This window comes from Staurois parvus, unplaced genomic scaffold (assembly GCF_062004578.1).
Source record: "Staurois parvus isolate SC_StPar_1 unplaced genomic scaffold, SC_StPar_1.0 ptg000009l, whole genome shotgun sequence".
Lineage (NCBI taxonomy): Eukaryota > Metazoa > Chordata > Amphibia > Anura > Ranidae > Staurois > Staurois parvus.
The window spans coordinates 6,371,710-6,393,728 of NW_028317805.1; the positions used below are offsets into that span (position 1 = coordinate 6,371,710).

The 22,019-nt window shown below is 39.6% G+C and overlaps 1 protein-coding gene across 25 annotated transcripts in view; it reads left to right on the forward strand.

Annotated features, from left to right (window-relative positions):
* EBF3 (EBF transcription factor 3) overlaps window positions 1-22,019 on the forward strand; it is a 196,007-nt gene that overhangs the window by 116,120 nt on the left and 57,868 nt on the right. For 18 of the 25 annotated variants that reach the window (XM_089669343.1, XM_089669379.1, XM_089669353.1 and 15 more), the window contains exons 7-8: window positions 10,477-10,558; window positions 15,223-15,367. In XM_089669343.1, coding sequence (XP_089525469.1) covers window positions 10,477-10,558; window positions 15,223-15,367 — 227 coding nt within the window. The remainder of the gene's footprint in view (window positions 1-10,476; window positions 10,559-15,222; window positions 15,368-22,019) is intronic. The other 7 variants (XM_089669366.1, XM_089669459.1, XM_089669410.1 and 4 more) reach the window with 1 other exon arrangement.

Below are 22,019 nucleotides of genomic sequence, written 5' to 3' on the forward strand. Positions count from 1 at the left end.
ACTTACAAATTAGTAAGGCATAAGCAGTGGCGTCCCGACGCAGGTGCGGGTGGTGCGGTCCGCACCGGGTGATACCGACCGCACGGGGTGCCACCGGACCCGCTCCACAAAAAGGTAAGTTGTAAAGCAAGCCGACGATCCCCGCAGGATGGATCCGATCAATCCTGCATCGGGATGCAACCTATACGGGGTGACACCGGACCCGCTCCACGAAAAGGTGAGTTGTAAAGGAAGCCGACGATCCCCGCAGGATGGATCCGATCAATCCTGCATCGGGATGCAACCTATACGGGGTGACACCGGACCCGCTCCATGAAAAGGTGAGTTGTAAAGGAAGCCAACGATCCCCGCAGGATGGATCTGATCGATCCTGCATCGGCATGCAACCTATACGGGGTGACACCGGACCCGCTCCACACAAATGTAAGTTGTAAAGGAAGCCGATGATCCCCGCAGGATGGATCGGATCTGCGGATTGAGCATAATGAATCGGAGTCCGATTCATTATGCTCAATCCGCAGATCCGATCCATTCAGCGGGGATTGTCAGAGGGGGTGTCACCAAGTGTTACCGCACCAGGTGACACCAACCCTAGGGACGCCTCTGGGGATAAGGATGACAAACTTGGAGATTGCTCCTTCACAACCATGTCAGTTGTAAAGGCAACTAGACTGTGCACTTTGCAAGTGCAGTTGCACTCCTATTCCCCAGAGCTTAGTAAATGTGGTGAAGCTCTGCTGCTTTTCATCATCCAATCATGTGCAAGTAAAAATGCAGTTTTTTACATTTTCCTCGCACCTGATTGGGGTTTTCTGTACAAAATGGAGCTTTATCACATTTACATTTGCTAAGAAAAAAAGAGTGCAACTGCATTTGCAAAGTAAATCAATTTGCCTTTAGTAAATCAATCCTGATATGTTTAGGTCATGGCAGGTTTCCTTTTTCCTTCTTCAGCTCACAGCCTGACACCTTACAAAATGTTGTGCCTGTGAATTACATCCATAATATTGACCGGCATCACAGCTTATATCCAACAACAAAATGAAAGTGTCTGTTGCTTTTTCTATTAGTTCAGGCCAGTCTGTCTATAAAATACTAAGAGGGAGGAATCACAGTGCACTATCTGAATGCTTCAAATTCTTCTGAAAGTGACTGTTGGAGACATGGGAGCCCCGAAATACTTTTACTTTATCAGAGAGGGTTATTTTTCTGAAATTAGTTAGGTTCTAAAAGCCATTTGGTTGTGAATAGTGTATACCATAGTTCTCTTTTAAGAAAGAGAGATAAAGTACTTAGAACAGACATCTGGTTCCAGCTGTAAAATTCAATAGCCCTTACAGCATGCACTTTCCATGATGACGTCATGCCTAGGTTACAAGTATATGAGGCCCATAACTCGAAATGTACAAGAATTTAATAAGTCTGGTGTTAAGGCAATTTGTCATGGGATATTTGAAGTATAAATCAAACTAATGGAGTAGATTTTTTTTTTCTTTAAAGCACGTGAACCTATATAATAGCTAATGGCAGAAGTGGGAAAGAAAAGAGAGGGGGGCCTGACATTAAGACCCTAGCATTTTGGAAATCCAATATGTATTGACCTGTATACTATCTTACTGCAGAGATCTGGTGTCAGCAGAATGTATCCTTGTATAGGAACTGCTCATTACAGGTTTTGTGAGGAAAGCGCATTGTCTGTGAAGCTCCAGGACCCGATCAGCTAGAATTGCTCAGTAATCAATACTCAGAGCGACTGATGGCCTGGCTCACACACAGCACACAGCTGTGGCCCTCGGCTCTCAATGACTTACCAGTAATTAGGGGAGACTGCTTAGAAGCAGAAGAGTGCTCACTCTCTTCTCAATCACTGGAAAATCTTTTAACAGGCTCCCTTTAACCCCTCCATGCCGAGAAATCATATTTTCGATAATGCTAATGGAGGTGTTTGCACTTGTTTAGGCTCTAAGTGCCTTTTCATTTCAGCAGTACGTATTAAAACTGGACTTAGTGGGATCTGATAGCTTATGGCTGTTTACTACTGGGTTGTGGGTGGTGTGGACCCCTCCAAAGCTGTATCTATATATGATGTGAGCACAACAGAGCACCCCTGTCCCTCCAATCTCCATCTCAATGGCACTTCCATTAGTGAAAAAGAATATGAATTGTTTTATTAGGCCTTTTACAGTGGTTCCTAGACTTTATATGCATTTATTTCATCCAAATGTATTTTTTGCTATGGCAACAGACACAAGTCACCATGTAGACATAGAGTGTTGGGCCCACTGTGATTCTGGGCCCTATAGTTGCCACATGGTGTGCTATGCATTTTAGTTAAGCCTTTGGACATCCCCTGCCTTACTGCAGGTAGAGGAATTAGGCACATGGGGCATTTGCCATAGTTTTAACAGCAGCCAATCAAAGGCATACACAAAGGTATGGCCACCAACATAAATCACTATGTAGGCATACAGCATTGGGCCTGCTGTGCTTCTGAGCTCTATAGTAGTCACATGGTGTGCTATGCCTTTAGTCAAGCCTTTGGACATCCCCTGCCTTACTACAAAGTAGAGGTATTAGGCAAACAGGACATTTGTCAGTAGCTTTAACAGCAGCCAATTAAAGGCACGCCCAAAAGGTAAACCTTTAATAAACCCAAGCACTGTAAAGTAAACTTAGGACAAAGAACCACATCAGCAGCTCACAACATGTAAAAAAAAAAATAATTTTGAAAATGATGCTTACAGGCAGATAAATCTGCTTTCTGGTAACATCATCATCTTTCTCTTCCTTCCACTTCCAATCACTTTACAGGCACTCTCCCTGGCTATAACGTGTCTTCAGAACTTTCACTGCCCTACCGGCATGGGATCCGTGCTCATACCAAGACTTTGACATTGGAGCCAATGTTGGTGCTGATACATGAAGCACAGTGAAACTTACAATGGGAGCATGTTTTGGATTTTCAAAAAAATATTTTGGAAAGGTGTATACCTACTTTGTGGTTTTACAGCAGACTTCTGCTTGGTTGATATGGGTTTTTTGCCCATCATTCTAACCTATTAGAGTAACATGTCTTAATGAACATTCCATTCTTAACTGTAGTTCAAATACCTGTCTAGACCCACCCCCACAATACAGATGAGTAATATTTCCAAAGTTGAATGTCTCTCTGCTCTGCCCTTTAGCATCAACTCTGTAAACAAGATTTTTTGGGTGTTTTTTTTAAGTAGTTGATATAGTCTTTAGTTTAGAAAATGACATTACCCTTCAAATGAAGCCCCTTGTGTTCTCAAAGATATGATCAGATCTCCCTTTAGAGTTCTTGGCAGGGAAGACATACACCCTTGTACCCAACCCCTCTTGGGTTTGAACACCATTTATTATTTTTATTACGAGCAAAGGGAACAAAACCATTACGATTAGAGGCTTGGTGAGGTGAGAAAGGCAAGAATGGGTAGCCGTACTAATTACCCACTGCTCGTTGCCCAGATCATTCCATCAGCAGCTTGGCGGCTACATGAAGTTTCAGCTGTTTGATAGAGAACTGATAAGACCTTTTGTTACATAAAGGCATGAGGGAGAACTAGCTGTGTCAAGCAAAATGCATCCCATCAGCCTTTCTCTGACATCCCAAATTCATTCCTTATGTAATTGATAATGGCCTTAGCCAATTATTTCACACATTACAATACACAGAGGTCCATTTTACAGGTTTTGCAGTGCTGTAATTAGCTATGCTAATATCTCATTTATTGGTCTTAATATTGCCGAACACCTTTTGCCATCCTGGAACCCACTAGAGCCCCATGGCCTGTCAGGATGGCTGATTATTGAGAAAGATAGCTTTAATCAAACATAATTGCAGTTAATTTTTTTTTTTCTCTCACTCTCTCTCTCTCTCTTCGTTGCCAGCATCTAATGCCACGGACTTCTTGATATTCCATTAAATTACAATTAAACAGCCTCCTTTGTTTCTGATTGTCCTAAACAACACCACAAACTTCTGTAGCCGTTTAAAAGAGAGCTGTTTGGTGGTAATTGCTTCCCAGCTCGCAAAGGGCCAATTTACACAATACCCTTGTAGAATTTAAACAGCTCATAATGTAATGGATATTACACCGGAGCCTCACACTACAATTAAAATGATTTTCATCCGATAGGGAAGCTTTGGATAATCGGCTTCATAAAAGTAAATATAAATGAACTAATTCGTGGCTTAAATACACAAAAATGGGTCAGGCTCTGGAAATGACTATGGGTGGTCAATAGAGGTCTGGGGGGTTCCAGGAGTATGGGCTATAGGTGCTCTGTAATGTGCCCACTGTGTGGCTGTGCTGTATGTTCCCTCATTAATCCTATATGCAACATCACTCATGTGCTTTAACCCATAAGGTGTTTAGGATGAGTATGCATCAGAGTTCTGATTGGTTACTCTGAGGTCATGCACATCTTTATGTTTTTCACAGTCTTACAAATATATATATATATATATATATATACACACAAACCCTTTGATAGCTTTGGAAAGAGTAGGAAGGGTTAAACCCCATTGTCAGTTTATATTTTACTGTCGGTGTCCTAGTGGGGAGATTTTCCTTCACTTCCTGTACTTGAGTCAAAACAGGAAGTGAGGATATATCTCTGAAATGTGAGGGGAAGTTGCCACCAGAACAGGTGACCGAATTGGTAGAATTACCATCACCTCTTGTTCTGGGGACCATTTTGGATATCCCATCACTTTCTATCTCTCACTATTACAGTTATAGAGAGGACCCAGACAACATTACCAGCTTGAGAGGGATTCTAATCCTTCACTCATCTAGTCAATTAAAAAAATGATTATGCATACACTTTAGGTAACTAGAGGTGAGTTTAAACTAGAAAGTTTAAGCAAGATACTGTTAACCAATATTGCATGTAAACTGACCACAAAGAAAATCTAATTTTACAGAAATAAATTTTTTTTGCAAAAAAAGCGAGCATATAGCCTGATCGTTGTGTAGGAATTAAACACGGTTACCTGTATGGTCCCTTGGCCTCTTCAATATGTCATATCTGAGTCAGGAAAGACACCTCTTTTCCCATAATGCATCAGGTGCTTCCTTTAGTACTCTGGGTAAGCTGTGCTGTTGCTTGACACAATATATCTGGGAGAGCCATAGACTCACCCATGTATTTTAGCTTTTCTGCTAACAAGGAAAATCGTTAATGAGCAATAATTAATTCTTTATTTTTCTTACTACTTTTTACATTAAACCAGACATTTTAAGGTTCCATATTTTAGTCATTGCAAAAAGCGGAAACGTACTTTGCACAGATTGTAGCGAGTCAATACACTTGACACAAATACAAAGCTTTGGCTAGCACTTAGAACTGTATGCTAAGGTGTCAGGGTTCCTATTATCACTGAGCACTTGTTACACATAGAAACAACTTTTTACACAAAAGCTTCCTAGGAAATGCCAATCTGCACCATGGCTGCTCTATAAACATTGAGATGGCAGCTAGGAAAACCCTGTAGCGGAGGGCTGTACGCTTAGGGAATTAAGACACATGTCCTAACTTGTCATTTTATTATCAGCGGCTTCTGCCTCTCGATCAATTTTATGCTTTATACAGTCTGCTAAGAGTAACAATTCCTAAATGTAAACAGGGAGATGATGGCAGCGAGTGGATAGGTGCAGTCTGCTCAATATTCAGGTGCTCTGTACCAAAAAACTGAAATGTAATTCTTAGGTCCAACCAACTGGATGCAGATATTTCACATTAGGTGTTGGAGGATCATTTCAGTTCTCTATCCATAATCTGAGCCATATGTATGTGCATCTATCTATCTAAATATCGATCTGCATTATATGTAGGATGAGAAGAAATACTATGTATATGCTTATTGTCTTGCAAGAAGACATATCTTCTCTCTAGGCTCAGATTTCGTGCAGATGGTATCTAAGTGTCCTCCAGGATTTACCTGCATTGTGATGTATTCATTCTACCCTCATAAGCCCTTTAGGGCCTGTTGCAAAGAAAATTTCTATGATGCTGCCACCACCATGCTTCACAGTGCGAATGGTGTCTTTGTGTGCAGTATTTGGCCTATGACAAATTTGATGGTTTTGGTGATAGTCAAGTTCAGCTGTGTTCTCGTCAGATCATAGAACTTTCTTCCAGCTACTTTCAGATTCTCCCAGATTTTCTGGAAAACTGTAGGTGAAATTACATGTGAGTTTTAGTTAACCCTGATTATAAAACACATACCGAGAAATTAAAGCACTGACCATGCAGAAAAAGTGGTTTCAACCATGGAACTTTATTTCAGCTTGTTGCACTTTTTTGATCAGGTAGATGTTACCATAAACTTACTTTTCGGGTTCCTAATTTACTATTCCATAGCTAATGACTTGACTGCCCAAGAACATGGCCTAAGAGATAAAGAATGGCCATAAGCTGGTTCCCAGATGGGTATTTTGCTTTATGAGAAGCTTTGTGTTTGTATACACTAAAGAGAAGAAATTATTTTGATGCCAACTGTTTAACTTTGCCCGTTTTTCTGTTTGTAAATAATGACCCCCTTCTCAGCTCTTGCTGTCTTTTCTTCAAGAAGACTTTTCCATAGCTACTGCCTTACAGGGAGGCCTAGAGACGCAAGTACATAAAGGCCATATTTCAAGGCTGATTTATTCTACCTACTGTGAAAGATTATGACTCTTTAGGGAAATACAGACAGGGTCAGGGAATTAGTATACATAATGGTCATTTTGATAATGGGCCAACAGATGCAAAGGGAAACATACTGTACACAATTACGTGTAATGCACTAATGACAGGTTGGAATTTGTATTGCCTCCCTTCTACTGAGTCACAAATCCATGTTTAGGAGTAATACACACTTTATTGGTGAGAGAGCCAAAGATTTTCTGACACAAGGTTTTTTTTTTCCTCCTCTTCCTCTCCTACTCTTCTAACAAGAGCATTAAATCCTTTGTGTGCCGGGGTCTGGGGAAGAGATATGTAAAGGCGCTTGTCAGATATTTTCTAAGAAAAAGCCAATTAAAGGGTAATAGAGCAAAGGATGAGAATTACCATTTGACTTGGAATGAGTGAATCTGTACGACTTGTATCTCGGCAATGGAATTACCAGTCAATGAATAACCATGTCCTAAGCAACTTGTACAATTAACGCTTCCATTGCCAGTAGGTCTTACTGCAATACATTTTTTTAAATATTTAAAATAGAATTTGGGGATTGATAACAAAATCAGCATGGGTATCTTTGGCATTCTGGGCTCCACCTAAAAAGCATACACCATTACACAAATCCCATTCTCAAGTTAGACATAGACATCAGACTACATTCATACTTATGTGCATTATCTGACCATTTCTCAGTATCTGCAGCCACAGGAAAGGTTCCAATCATTCAAGCATTCCCACTTTAACATTGGAGCAGGGAGGCAACGCGTTGCTTGGCAGGAAGTAGATAGTTCCTACAGCTCCTTTTTTCTAAGGGAAGCAGTGGTGCTTGGGTTTGGCTTTCTACCCAGCTGTGCAATCCCCCCAAAAACTGTATCTTGAACTGTCTGACCTTCTCCTGTAGACTTTCCTTTAAAACAGCTGGACTAGTTGGCCATCCATGTCAATGGGTATTACTGTGCAGCCTACATATTGCTTCCATAGTACAGGTGGCTAAATTTAGAATGAATTAGGTTCAACTTTTTTATTCAGTCTTTAGGTTCAACTTTTTGAATTATTTTCTTCTAATCTGTTTTTGCCAGTTCAGACAGTACTCGGTATGTGCATTTGATGCATGTTTATTGAAGGGGAAGGTCTAAGTTAATCGAGGCAACTGATGGACCATCAATGACTTTTGATGTTGGTAGATAACTGCTTGGCTACAAAATATCTATAATGAAAGTCGGTCTTCTAGGGTCCACTAGGGCACCACAATTCAGCTTATGTCCCTTTTTGTTTCCATCCTCCCCTGTACTGGCAGCACAGCAGCCAACCCCACGCACCCACTGCTGTTTTGACTGCGATAACCGTGTAAGGTATAGGTGTTGGGATCTGCTTATGTATGAACAGCTGCAAACGGTCTTTCAACAAAGTTTGCATTAAAGCACTTGGAAAGTCTCTGTACTTTTAATACGTAGAGAGGTTCACATGTCGAGTCCTACATCAGATAAGTGGTGGAAAACACTTGCACATTCTTCCTGCTAAGCGCTAGTAAAATGATTTAATCAGAAAGGCGCAGCAGCTTGTTACATGCATAAGGTAAGGGCTTAAGAGCAGAGCCATTTGCAGATGAACCGCTTTTGCTAGCTTCTCACAGACATGACATTTGTTCAGAAGATTAGCCCGCTTGTAATGTGTGGCATAATTGCACTGCGCGGATGTCCCTGAAGTGAGAACCTAATTGCTTGACAGGACTATAAGTTTGAGGCACGTCCTCACCTTGTTAGGTCCGCTCTCTCTCTTTCTGATGCTGTTCAAATGAAGTCTGGCCGCAGGTGCGCCTAATTTACCTCACAACACAACGTGGGCTGCGTAATTGCAGGCTAGTAGTTAGGAGAAATTGCTGGGTGGAATATCAAGTGACTTACTGTATGCTGATGGCATATGACTGTTTGTGTGCCATTGTCAGGGCAGATGTGCACAGGTTTTTTTTTTTTTTCAAAATTGTCTTTAAAACTGTAAAAGGTCTTGAATGCTAAAAGGACCACTAAACCTGACTTGAAAAACGTATAATGTGTGAAGGCGCTGTGTCTGTTAAAATACACTAGTAGTACATTTTAGTTTATTGGTACACAAACCATCCCCGGTTCTTAGCGCTATGTTTCAGCAAAGTGCATCTGTATAATCTTTCTAGTTTAAAAACAAAGTTCTATTCGCATGTATTTCCAGCCGGTGTCGCATGCAATCCTGCTGTAAGCATAGACAGCACCAACAATAGAACCTACTATTTTTGTCTTTTTGTTGCTGTTTTTAGCAAAGTCTGAGCTCTGCACGTTCATGTAGTACAGGGAGGACTTCTAGCTGTCCTTATTGATATCATTTTCTGGAAGGTCTCATTGTTGACACTTCCACTGGTTAGGGCAGCACAAGATAGAGGTGCCTTGATGCAACATGTAGCTGCCATGATGGGCAAAGTGGGAATTCTGGACAGGAAGCTAGCTGAGTATTTTTCAAAATGTTTCTCAGCCCTATACCAACTTTAAAGCGATATTAAACACAAAAGCAAACATTTACTATATTGCAGCTTACCAATTTTTAGATGGCTGTATTCGTTTTCTTTTTTAGATTTTTTTTTCCCTTTTGTGTTCACCTGGTAATCAGTCCAGTAACACACCTTCTTTATTGCTTCCATTTTGGATGAAGGAGCACCTTTGGAGAGCAGCATTGTTAATGTGGGCAGAGGGGCATGTTAGATGTACTAGCTGTAAGGACTCCTGTGTGCACAGCTTATCCCTGAAATTTTGGTAATGGTACTTACCCTACTGTCGGTTGAAGCTCTCCCTCCCCAGCCTGTTGAATTGACAATAGAGAAGCCGCACTTTCATGAAGATTTACTGCCATTAACAGTTAGAGCTAAAACATTTTTCCTGTTTTGGATAAAGTAATGGAGGATTATAACCCTTGTCATTTTTTTGCCATCTGTGTCCTGTTGGAGAGATTTCCTTTAATTTCCTGTCCCACAGACACAACTTGAAGTAAAAGAAAATCCCTCCAAAGTGAGGGATACCCTAGATTGTCACCAGGGTCACCAGAACTAGTGCCCCCATTGCAAAATGTACCCTCTATTCCTGTTCTTGTGACAAAATTTGGGATTTTCTTTCACTTTCACTCTTGATAACGGTAAACAGGACAAATGGAGAAGGTGACTGTCCCTAATGGGGGCACAGACAGCAATAAAAACCTAACAGGTGTTCTAATCTCTCTCCACTCTAAAACCAAAGGAAAGTTTTGCCTTCATACTTTAAGTATCCTTAAAGGATCTTAATTCGATATCTTTTTGAAAACATATTTGTACCTGTAACATTCTGTTTTTTTTTTAAATATGTGTTTCTCTGTGTTTTCAGCCTTTTTGGCAAAAGAAGGCTCACTAGTAACCAATCAAAACTGATATTTTACATAGTAATGTGGCCTGTAGGTTATGTCTTTGGAACTCCTGCAGTAAGATCTCCCTGTTGGACCCAGCCATGGGACCTGTCTTTGTTTGGTACAATGTAAAATATCAAGAGGGAGAAACCTCTTTTAATGGCTGTGGAATGGGTGAAAACCTGGGATCCAATGACAATGGGTGATTGGACCCATAGCCAACATGGACCAAAAAACTGAAATGTCAGTTTTGGATGGAGTGACCCTTTGTGTAACTACGTAATTAACCTTTTTTCCCCTAAAGTTCTGTCCTTTTTGGTTTGACTGTCTCATATTTAAAACATATTAAAGGTTTTCCCTTCTCTTTTCTCTTTCTCTCCATAGATTCTTCCTAAAGTTTTTTCTCAAGTGTAATCAAAACTGCCTGAAGAATGCAGGGAACCCAAGAGATATGCGAAGATTCCAGGTACTCTGTAGAGAGTTGTAATGACACAAGAACATTCTAGTTAGACGTGGAAGTTTGGCACAGTCACTGACACTAATGTGTAAAGTACTCAAGGCAGGCTTGATATTGTCCATGGTAGCATATCAACACAGTAATAGAGCAATATGGAGAAGAATGCCAAGGTGGAAGCCTTGATGGTTCAGCAGCTTTGAACGTTTGTGGGCCTTGATGGACCACGACTGTTTCCTCTCATGGAACACTGAAGTAAAATGTGTGTAATAATGTGGACCAGTGATATGAACTATAGAAGTACTTTTGTATGGCAACCATGTTTTGCTGCATTGACTATGTGAAACACTGAAAGAGGCCCTCTCACACTTTTATTGGCCCTCATTTGCCCCTATTTTCTTTCACCAATTCACCGCCTGATGAGCTCTGATATATTCTGGTTTACTGGACCTTAAATTCACAAGTGTCTATAAATTATTTGCATAGCCAGTGCTGGTTGACCATCCTTGTAGATTATTCCTCATGGTTAAAAAAAATTGATCAGCTTATCAAAACAGTCTGCCTGTGAAGTAATTATCCAGACAGTGGTCTTTATTTGTTGGACATTGCAAGGTTTTAAGGAAAATGACCAGGTTTCCCATAGGATGACACTATAAATGGTGAAGTAGTATGTTAAATACATCTTACTTACAGGGGGTATATATACAAGTATTGAACATTCTGTTGCTTCAAAGGGGGCACAGCATGATAGAATTATAGAAGAATGTACTTTTCCAAATACAGAGTCCCAGGGATCCTAGTGTCCTTGTTATTGCTGTGCTGAGTGTGTTAAATGGCAACAGCTAGATCAAATATAAGTATTTAAATGTAGATAGATTTTTTTGTGTCAGTTCATCTCTTGTTAGATATTCGGCTACATTTTTTCCAGTTTTATTTTTCCTAGCTGTAATTTATACATCTTTCGGTTAAGTCTTTATCTTAAAAAATAAATAAATAAAAAAACACACTTCAGCACACTCCAGCGAGCCTCTATTTCTCATGGATCTGAGCATCAAGTGCCATTGGTAATATTGATCCATGTGCACAGAGCAGAAGGTCAAGCCTGGGATGACTAGAAGTCTCCTCTTTGTCTTACTGATGCTTGTAAGAGGCATCACTCACCCATGATTCTGTGGTCAGCAGCAGAAGCGCTAGTTAGCAATGGGAGAGGAATGAAGCCCATTACTGCAGCTGTATAGCACCGCTTTTATTTTCTTTTTAAAGGAAATTAGTCCTCAATTTATCGCATAAATGCAGTTGTGTCATACTGCCAGAAGGTTCCATTTAAAGGATACTGGTAAGAAAGGAGTTAATGCTGAACAAGTTTCTCTTTTTATTTTTTCGGCTGATCTGTTATTTTCCCCTGGTGGCTGACCTATATATAAATTGACACAGCAAAGACAGTCATGTTTTCTCCATGTCTTTTTTTTTTTTTTTTTCCTTCCTTGAGTTTCATATAGTGAGGAGTGGAGTAGCGGCTAAAACGCTCAGTGCACTTTAGTATGGAAAGCAGTCTTCCTGTATTTTTTGCAGTCTGTTATTCACTATAGCAACGTAGCGCTGAGGATGCTGACCTCTCTCAATTCTCCAGCTCGGTTTACAATGCCCCCCCTCCTCACTGTATTGTCTTGTGTTTATTTTTGACTCTTAATCACCCTCCAGCAGTTTTCAAGCTGTGAAAGAAACACATAGACTAGAAAGCATAATAACTGATAACACATACATGAAAAGTAGGCATCACATACACATTTTGATGTATCAGCCGACTAATGTTATAGGGTAGCATAGGAAATGCTTTATTTTTAAAGAGTGTTCACAATGTCAGCCACTTTACAGATTTTAACTGAGATGACCTGTCTGGCAGATTACAAACCAGTGTAAAAGTGATCTCCCTGAGTTAGGGTAATAGCAGGTTAAGGACACATGATATTTACTACAAGAGCACACATTATAGACAGTACGGCCTCTTTGTTCCCTTGATACTTTCACCTAACTCTAGTGTGAGTGTGCCACATGGCTCCATCACAGGCACATATGGCTGGTTTCAGCTTATGGTCCCCACCCCCTTCTCGAAGAGGTAATCTTTAATGGCACTTTCCTCTGTGGTGTTGATAAAAACTGAAAATAAATAAAGCCTATTAGTGAACAGATCTTTCACACCATTTTTATTTTGGCATCCACATTGCGCATATATCTCCAAGACAAAAAGAAATGGCAATACGGAAAGGAAGCAGTTGGTTTCATTGGAGTGTTCACTGGTTTGGACATTTTTAATTTTTATCTGATTGTTAAAATGGAATTTAAAAAAAAATAATTTGCAGTTATTACATTTCAGTTTTACACTGCTGTTTACGAAGTACATTTGTCCTGGTGAAGCTTACACTCCAATATTTCCTCAAAGGTCACGTGAGAAAGTTCTTACCAGAACCAGTCAACTTAGCCTAGTTTAATCCTTCTTTATGTTTTGACTCCAATCCACCAATTTAATTTCGAATGGTGTATACAACTGTCATGGGGCATTTTTTGGCTTCAGTTATCTGAGCCTTAAAACCAGACCCAAAAAATATAATCTAGTAAAGTTGGTGACAAATGAAACCTCGCTGAAAGATGTAAATTCCATGCCTGGTCTGGTCCGCACTGAAGAGGGAGGATGACTGTCAAGAAGTCAGTACTGGAGGTGTTATTTGTTAATAAGGTTGCGATGTGTAAATGTGCGCTCTGCTCTGCAGCAGCTGGAGTATAAGAGGACCCTATCCATCATTTATTCTATGGCCTCACTTTGAACCTGGCCAGCAAGAATAGAACTCTTTCACTCTCATATAAAGAAGGAAATTCCATTGACATACCAAGGTCAATCACCATCCAAATGAACTTGAGAATGGATACTTTTTTCGGGGCCTGGAAACACTTTCACTATTCATTTTCCCATTCAAGATTTTCATATGCAAAAACATCATTACTAGTTGGTAAACGAATTGACAGAAGTCTTGACAGTAATAGAAAGACTTCAGATTCATTTTCGGTGGCTAGAATGTTTTGATTCGTAGCAGAATTTCCTTGTTCATTCATAAAGAAGTAATCTGAACATTCTCTGTAAAGAACAGATCCTTGATACCAACCATGTTATGGTGTTTTTGCATCGACTTGTATCCTTCAAGAAGACCAAAATATGCTGATTGTATTAAACAATCAGTAAATTATATTGCTATATAATTTAAAAATGGTTGACCATGCACTCTAGAGCAAAAGCTCTTCACATATTATTATTAGAGATGTTCAATAATAGTTTTCAATGCACCTGAATAATGACAGTTGGGGACAAACTTCTTTAACCTTTGTTATTGCTGCCAATGTTTGCAGACTTTTTCTGGTTCCCTAAAAATGGCTACTTGCTCCTAGAATGAAGTGACTGACTACTGAACTGTACGTGTCCACCTCTGCTTAATGTGATTTTGAGTTCCTATTATATGACAGGCTTGCAAAATGTGGCTACATATTACCGGTTCATTGAGCCTCTCCTTAGGCATTTCAGCTCACTAGGATGATTCTAAATGACAAATGACATTTGTCCAATCCAGATGACTTGCCAGTAGCTAAATGGTTTACTATGTTTAGTCAATTTCCCAATGCAAGTTGCTTGGCTGAAGGCCCCATACAGGAATGGTCAACTTAAAGTAATTTATCCAATTACAGTCCTACTGTTGATAAATAATAAGATAGTTCTGAATAAAATGTAATTCTTCATGCAAAGCAATACCTGCCCAATATAGTGATACATAAAACACTGGTACGTTTTGTTAGGGTGATGGCTTCCAACAATGTGTACGTTTCAAGTAATGTTTTGTACCAAAAAAAGATCACACATGTTTTAAGCATTTGTGTTGACCGGAACACATCTTTATAACCAAAAGCATCAAAGAGGGCCTGTCATGTGGATGCATTTCCCCAAAAAATCAAACAGAAGACAAAGGACAAGTCACCTGTATTACCTGTGGTCTCCTTGCAGCTGATAATTTCCTATTACTGATTTACCATGCTTTGTTCTACACTGTGTCTTGGTGTGGAGGTAACCATCCTGGTAAAGGCAGGGGTTTGCTTTCACATACCAAAGCTGTCCCCCTGATGACTAGTGGGGCAAAATTCAAGAAGTAGCAGCAGAATTGCAGAAATTACTGATCGACAGAATAAATGAAGCAGGGGCAGGGAGATCTTGCAGAGCAGGTCCTCAGGTACAGCTTCCTCACCAGTAAGGAGGATAGTGGGCAGCACGGCAGTGACATCACCAACTTTCACTCCACATCCCATGAGTCTAGCAGTAACAAGCATAGCAAGGTCGTACAGTGCAGATATACAGGTTTAAGGCACTGGAGTCCCTGGGCACAAGAAGTGGGCCACTATTTTTCAGGCAGAATTAAAAACAAAAGGAACATTTTAGGGTACTTGTGCACAATAGTCAATACTAGATGTTTCCTGTAAAATAGTAAATCTCCATTTTTTGGGTTCAGGCTTACTTTAAGGCCCAAGAGAATCATAGAATTCTGCATAACCATGGAGTATCTTGTTTAATATGTTGCTGTTTTACTGTGAAGATTTATCAAATTGCCTATCCCTCTCTAAGCTCAATATTTCTTTTTCAGGTTGTTGTATCAACAACAGTCAATGTGGATGGCCATGTGTTGGCTGTCTCAGACAACATGTTTGTACACAACAATTCCAAACATGGAAGGCGGGCACGCCGCCTTGACCCCTCAGAAGGTACGGCTCCATCTTATCTGGAAAATGGTAGGCACACATTTACATGTCCTTTTTTTCCTTTGCAATGCTTTTTTTTATACATCAAGCTTTATTTTGACTACATGATTACATCTATTTTGTCACCTCAGTTCATTGATCAACAGACAGATGGAGATGTCATCATTTTTAGCACACTGAAGATCCGACTTGAAAAGCGAAAAAAAAAATGAAAAAGTCTAACAGCCATTTTTTTCCATTTACTTTTAGCTCAGATAATTTCCAACCCGTTTCTCATTTCTCTCAAATCATTCAAAATTTTTTTTAAAATTCTTTTTGTATGTTTTATTTTGGCTTCAGCTTTTTTGCAGCTTCATTTAATTTGATATTTTCTTTTGCTGGTCACAGAGAAGAGGTACATTCTTAATAAATGGTCGAGAAACACATGACCAAATCACAAAGGAATTTACAATGAGGTCAACTTCCTGTCACTGGGCCCTTGTACTGCAGATGGAAGAGTGCTTGCTAGGAGAAATCAACCAAATTTTTTTTAATATATCCGAATTGGCAACAACATTTTCTTTTGCACATTTTGGATGATATTTTGGTTAATTTTATTATTATGCCTGTATAGGAGCAGGCTTTATATCCAGTATTATGAAGGTTCCATCATTTATTGTAAACCTGCAGCAAATGCAAAATGAATTCTTACCCACACACATCTTTTAGAATGAAAAAAGGTATCATCTGTTGTATAAAATTTCCAGCAAGCTGGAATATTTTGTGTTTCAGGTCTGAAAAACTTAGCATAATAGTGGTCAGCAAAGTCAAAGCGCAGACCAACTATTAAAAGAAAAATCATCATCAGAATTATGTGAAATTTGTCTCTGGGAGATCGCATGATAATCACTGCTATGTGTAATATAATTTAGATATCAAAATAAGAGCGCAATTTACAATCTGCTGTGCTGCGCAAAAATAAACTAATTTGTTTTTCAGCAATAATGACTAAGGCAAAAGAGAACAAAATATAATAATTAGAGGTTGCCCTGAGCACAAAAGTCATTATGGTCTATGACGTATTGTTTATCCCTTTCATATGTGCTGAAGGTAGGTGTATGTTTTGCCTAGCAACCAGCACTAATGAGGTTCACAATTAAGAAGGTTGGATCCTCTCCCCTAGTCGTCTTCTTCCCTAGAGAGAGAGAACTGGCAACATTATAGGTTCAAGTAAAACAGCTCAAACCCATGGTGCTAGGCATTGGGAGAGGTCCAAGCTCTGCCTCCCTCTAATGAGCTATTATAATCTTAGCAAAACACAAGTATTTATTTTTGTAAACTGTGTGAAAAAAAATATTATCTGACTCTAAGCAGAAATTGATTCATTTCTTTTGTAAAATAAGGAACACTCAGTTTAACATCGCCACATGTATCCTATAGAAAGCAAAAAACGCCCTATCCCAAAGGACAACTGTGGATAATTTTATTTTTCTCACCACTGTAAAAGATGAGATTATACATAGGAAGCACAACAATCATGTGTTCTTTATGTGAATGTTACATCCATTCAGGCTGGTTTGACCTTACGTAGGTAAAAGTGTGCACATACAAACATGCTTGCATAGTTTCATAGTTTTTACTTGGTAGTTTCCTGACAGTGATCCGTATACTGGCAGAAAATTAAAAAAAAATTTGCAAGGTTGGAATTTGGTCATTGCAGGTTTTTTTTTCCTAATCTTGTTTTTTTTTTGGGGGGGGGGTAGCTCCAAATTATTCATTTACAAATTAATGTCGTCAAGTGTTTTGTCTTCTCAATGGGGATACTTTGTTCTGTTTCTACTGTCAGAAAACCAATTTGGACAAAACAGAAAAGTTTACAAAACCAAAAAACATTCAGTAGAAGCCGCCATGCCTTTCAACATTTGTACAATATTTTTTTTCTTACAATTGTGTCCATGACATTTTAGAGAATGTTTTCAAACAAGAATCTGAGCTGAAATCCCCATGCATGCGTAAATAAAAGCTTTTTTTTTTTTTCAGCTAATGTTCTGTATATGTACCTGCATGCATCCCCTTCCTGCTAACACCTCATTATCCAATAATCTAATGTTCGCCAGCAGTACATATACACTCCAACCCAAATCATTTCCAAGTAGACTAATTCCCCCTGCTGCTTCAGTGGACAGCTGCCATGGAAAATCTCCCGTCTTCACAATAACATGGCAAATTATTGCAGTAGTAAAAATGAAGAACAGAAAAAAAGAGACCCTTCGTTGGCATTGCAAAATAGGTTATTTTACAATATTGTTTTTTTTTTTTCTTGTCACTTTTTCCAGAAATGACTTACTAAACTGTATAAACCTTAAGCAACTTGTATCATGGCAGCACCAGGCCTGCAGCACAGAAGTGATTTGCATGCCAAGTACTTGTAATGCAGTTAGTTTTATGCAATAACGACAACTGAATCCAGGCTGCAGGGTTTTAGTGAGTTAAAGAGAACAGATGGCCCTAGGAGAGGTAAAAGGTATAATCCTATCAGCTGGAGTATCTGCCAGCCATCTGGACATCCTAAGCACAATTACAAGACATTTTAGCAGGCAGAACAAAGGAGTCTTCATGAGGCAAGATTAGGCCTGTTTGAGTGTCTCAATATTGTGAATTCAGAAAAAGGTGACAAATTCTGTGATATTACTCTTGAGACCCGGGATGATTAATCAAGACCTACTATCGTGAAGATGTTTACTAATAAAATACTTGATCTGAATGAAATAAAAAAAATCTATTAAATAAAATCTATGTATAATGAATTCTAGCATTTGCCATGCAGAAGAAGATACAACTATCCCAGCTGGTTTTGTTTATTATCGCAGGGCGCAGGATGGATGGGCAGTAACCAACAGCAACCAGATGTCAACACTGGACATCCATACATGGCCCGATTTATGAACTGACCATAAGGCCACAAAACTATCACCACAAAATTAAATTAAGCCACTAGATCCGACTTAAGCTTGGATTTAGGAAACCTGATCTGAAGCAAACTTGACTGAGCTAGGAAATGTTGAAAGAAACCTTGTTTGGTCCTGGCATGAACTTGATGTTTTGCAGGGGCTTCAAATAGGGTCACAGGCACATGTTTATTGTACTATGGATTTTCTGTCCTGTCCAAATGATATCTGGGTGGTGTGTGATGGGTCTGGATTGTTCAAAGCAACCCCTAAAATGCATACGTAGGCCACTGTGCACATGATTACTCAACAGACCATATGGATATGGGTACTGAAGCAGTAATTGGAGGTGGTCTGCGATTACGGTGCCAGCATACAAGTAGTTGTTTAGGGAAGCAACCCTTCATTACCAACAGTTGAAGAACTTTCAAGACCCTAGTAGAACACAAGTGTAGGCACACTCATTATTTTACCTTGATAAGAACACCTTGTGCATCCTTCAAATGCTGGAAGCATTGGGGATGGTTTCAAAGATGATAGTTGAATTATTGGCGTGTTGGAAAATGTTTGGAATGGTGAGATTGCTGTATAGTCTGACCTATTATAGACATTCTGAAACCGCTTTTCTTTGCCAGTAATCCTCCCCATAGCACTAATTTCTAATTGGTTGCTATGGGTTAATGCAGCTTACTGCTCATTATTTAATACATCCCTCAGTCACACGTGACTTGCACTACTATGGAAGCATATACAACAATGTGAATAAAATATTACAGATCTACAAGTTGAAGGTAATTAATGAGCATCAAACGAGCAGGCGACACCTACAGGATATCAAAGCTACTCCCTTCTTAATTAGCAAAAACACACTGGTAATGGTTAGGTGCTCTAGAATTTTAATGATCTCTTGGTGGCATTCCCTGAAAGGGTCTCTGATCAGCCAGAGCTGTACTTATCCCTGTGTGTGGGTTGCATTTTTTTTCCCAACACCTAAAACACAGGCAAAGGAAATGTTTGCCTTTTGCTGCTGCTTATTGCCCACTCTTTATCATCAGTTTATTGTGCCCGTATATCATTAAATCTCTCACTCAATCTGTGTAATTCATTTAGCTATGGTCCCCATTGAACACATGTTCCTTCTCTATATGTGCATTGAAATGTATGCAAATACAGGCAGGAGGAGGCTGGCATTAGGTCCACGTTCAGGCGGCTTCTGTGTTTCCCAGTTACAAGCTCTAGACATTCCTTGAAGATATGTGTTTTCACTGGGACCCAGCTGCTAGATAGCAGAAGCTCCTTGTGCTTGCCATAGATCCGAAGAGAGGGCTTTTTTCACCCCCTTTTTCACTTCCAAAGTAAATTTGTTTACTGTAATTTTTTTTTTTTTTTGAGAATTATTTGCCATAATTGGCAGTGCTGATGAAGGTCATTCCCAGTGAGGAGACTTGTCAGTCTTTAGAGAGCTGATCCTTTTCAAATGCTCTCCATGCAATTAAGAAAAGCAAATGTCATTTGGAAGCCTCAGAAATGAAAATTTGTATGAACTTATTAGCATGAAGTCAACAAGCGCTAGTTAAGGGCAGGTTCTCAGTGTGTGCTCTGCTCCTCTGCTGCAGCAGGGGTATGCACGTGGAATGAGCAAATAGTACCTCCATTGGTCTAGCCTCAAAGCAAACAAAGGAAGGTGGCTTGGGGGGGAAGGGGGTGCTAAACAACAATGGCTAATGGTGATTAGCCACAGATACAGAAGGAGCAAGATCACCTTCCTGTGCACATGTACATGTATGATTGAATCATACTAAGGTCTTGTTTGCTATGATAACCTTTGGGATAATTTATTACAACAGTGGTCAGTAACCTATAGCAACCACTAATTGCTCTCCTTATAAGCACAATATAACCACAAAACCGTTTTTTTTTACTGTTTTCGAAAAATCATGCCATGAATACAGATGGTCATATGTAGTGCAGACAGACATCGTTTTGACCTTGCACATGGGGGAAACCATTATCCTGCAAAAAAGCAACCTAACTGTCCAGATATCACCCCATTCAGTAATGGACAGCTGGACGTGTTTTCTGGTAGCTACCTAGCTTCTGGTACTGTATAGCTGCTCCATGTAGCTGAAATTGGCCAAGTTGGGTTAACTTCATTTACTTTATATAGTTATTTTAAAATGTGCTGATGTCTTGGTTGGTATGAACTTTTGAAAACCATTATTCTTTGCACTGGTAGTACATAGGTCCTTAGCATAAAAAGACATCCAGTAACCAATACTAACAGTTCTGGGCAGGTGCCAGTGTAGAGCAGGAAACCCATTGGCAAAGGACATTCTGCTAAGTGTGCTAGCTCAAAACAACCAACTGAAAATCAATTTTGGATGCTGTGATGGTTCTGAGCAGGTGAAACATGATATCTGATTGGCTGAAGTGGGTTTCAGCACATCTGTACTCTTTGCAGTGCCTAATTAATGCGCTTAAAAGAGTTGCAAGGCAAATGGAGTGAAAATTAAACAAGACGAAAAGCATATTCATCATATTGGCTTTACCTATAGCCAAAGTGCTAAAAACTTAGCCCATTTCAAGTGTAAATACACGGCATTTGTCCCCAGGCTAAAAAATGGATGTCCGCAAGCTTGGCGCCCTCCAAAAGGCACAACTATAGGAACAACAACAAAAAGAGCATTTAGATTGTCTTAAGGACAATCAATAATACAGCACTGTCAAACCAACCCCTGCAGGTGAGATATAGAGCAGCGGAATTCACTGGTAATAGGCGAAAGTGTATATCTTAGGATCTGCTCCTTTGCATGAAAGTCAGCATACAAAAGACCATCAAAGCTGGTAAAAAAGGTCTGTCAACACCGTGTAAAAGAAAGGCTGATCAAAGTGGAGAACAAAGCAAGTCTCACAGAGACTGAGCAGCCTTCAGCCTGAGAAGAGTCACAGTTTTACTGGCTGCTGTGAGCCTGGAGTGACTGGAGCTTCGCTGCTACTGCTGCCTGCCTGCTCCTCCACCATTGTAATAACTCATGCAAATGTGAACACTCCAGAGACAAAAAGAGGTCAAGTAAATGGCCCAGGGATTCATGTCGACAAACAATATTAGATGTAAAATGTGTACCTTTGACAGAAGTATTAATATAGCGCTTTTGATTTTTTTTTTCCTCTATGCATGAAAACTGAAAACTAGTAATTATAGAGTGGCAGAGGAAAATTAAGATTTGAACCAAAGGCAAAGATCGCTGATGGGAGGGGAAAAAAAAGGATGGGGGGGGTGAATCGCCAACCCAATTAGCCGCTTATAAAGAATCAAGAATCCGAACATTTGCTCTTCCATTTTCACTCAACAAGGCCGTGATTGACTGTGCTTAGATCTGTACAGTAAGGCAGATAAATCGCCATGCCACATGCACGCAGCGCTTAATCATTTGTAATAGCCATATTTGCTTTGACACGTAATTTACCGTACTAAGCCATTTTTCTTGTTCGCTAGCAATCTACTTGGCCTTTGCTTTATAAAACATGTAACAGTTTTCTTTAAATACATTTCCATGCTGATGTATGAGCGCTGTTTTATTTATTTTATGTAGACAGGGTTCAGCAGAAACAAAAAAAAAAAATCATGCATTTGATTTCTTTCTTTTCCACATTTTTTTACCTATGATTTGTCATTTGACATTGAGATTTAGTGACAGAAATAAAAGAGGGGGGGAATAAAAGCGAAATTTAATGTTACTTTTTTCTTTCTTTTT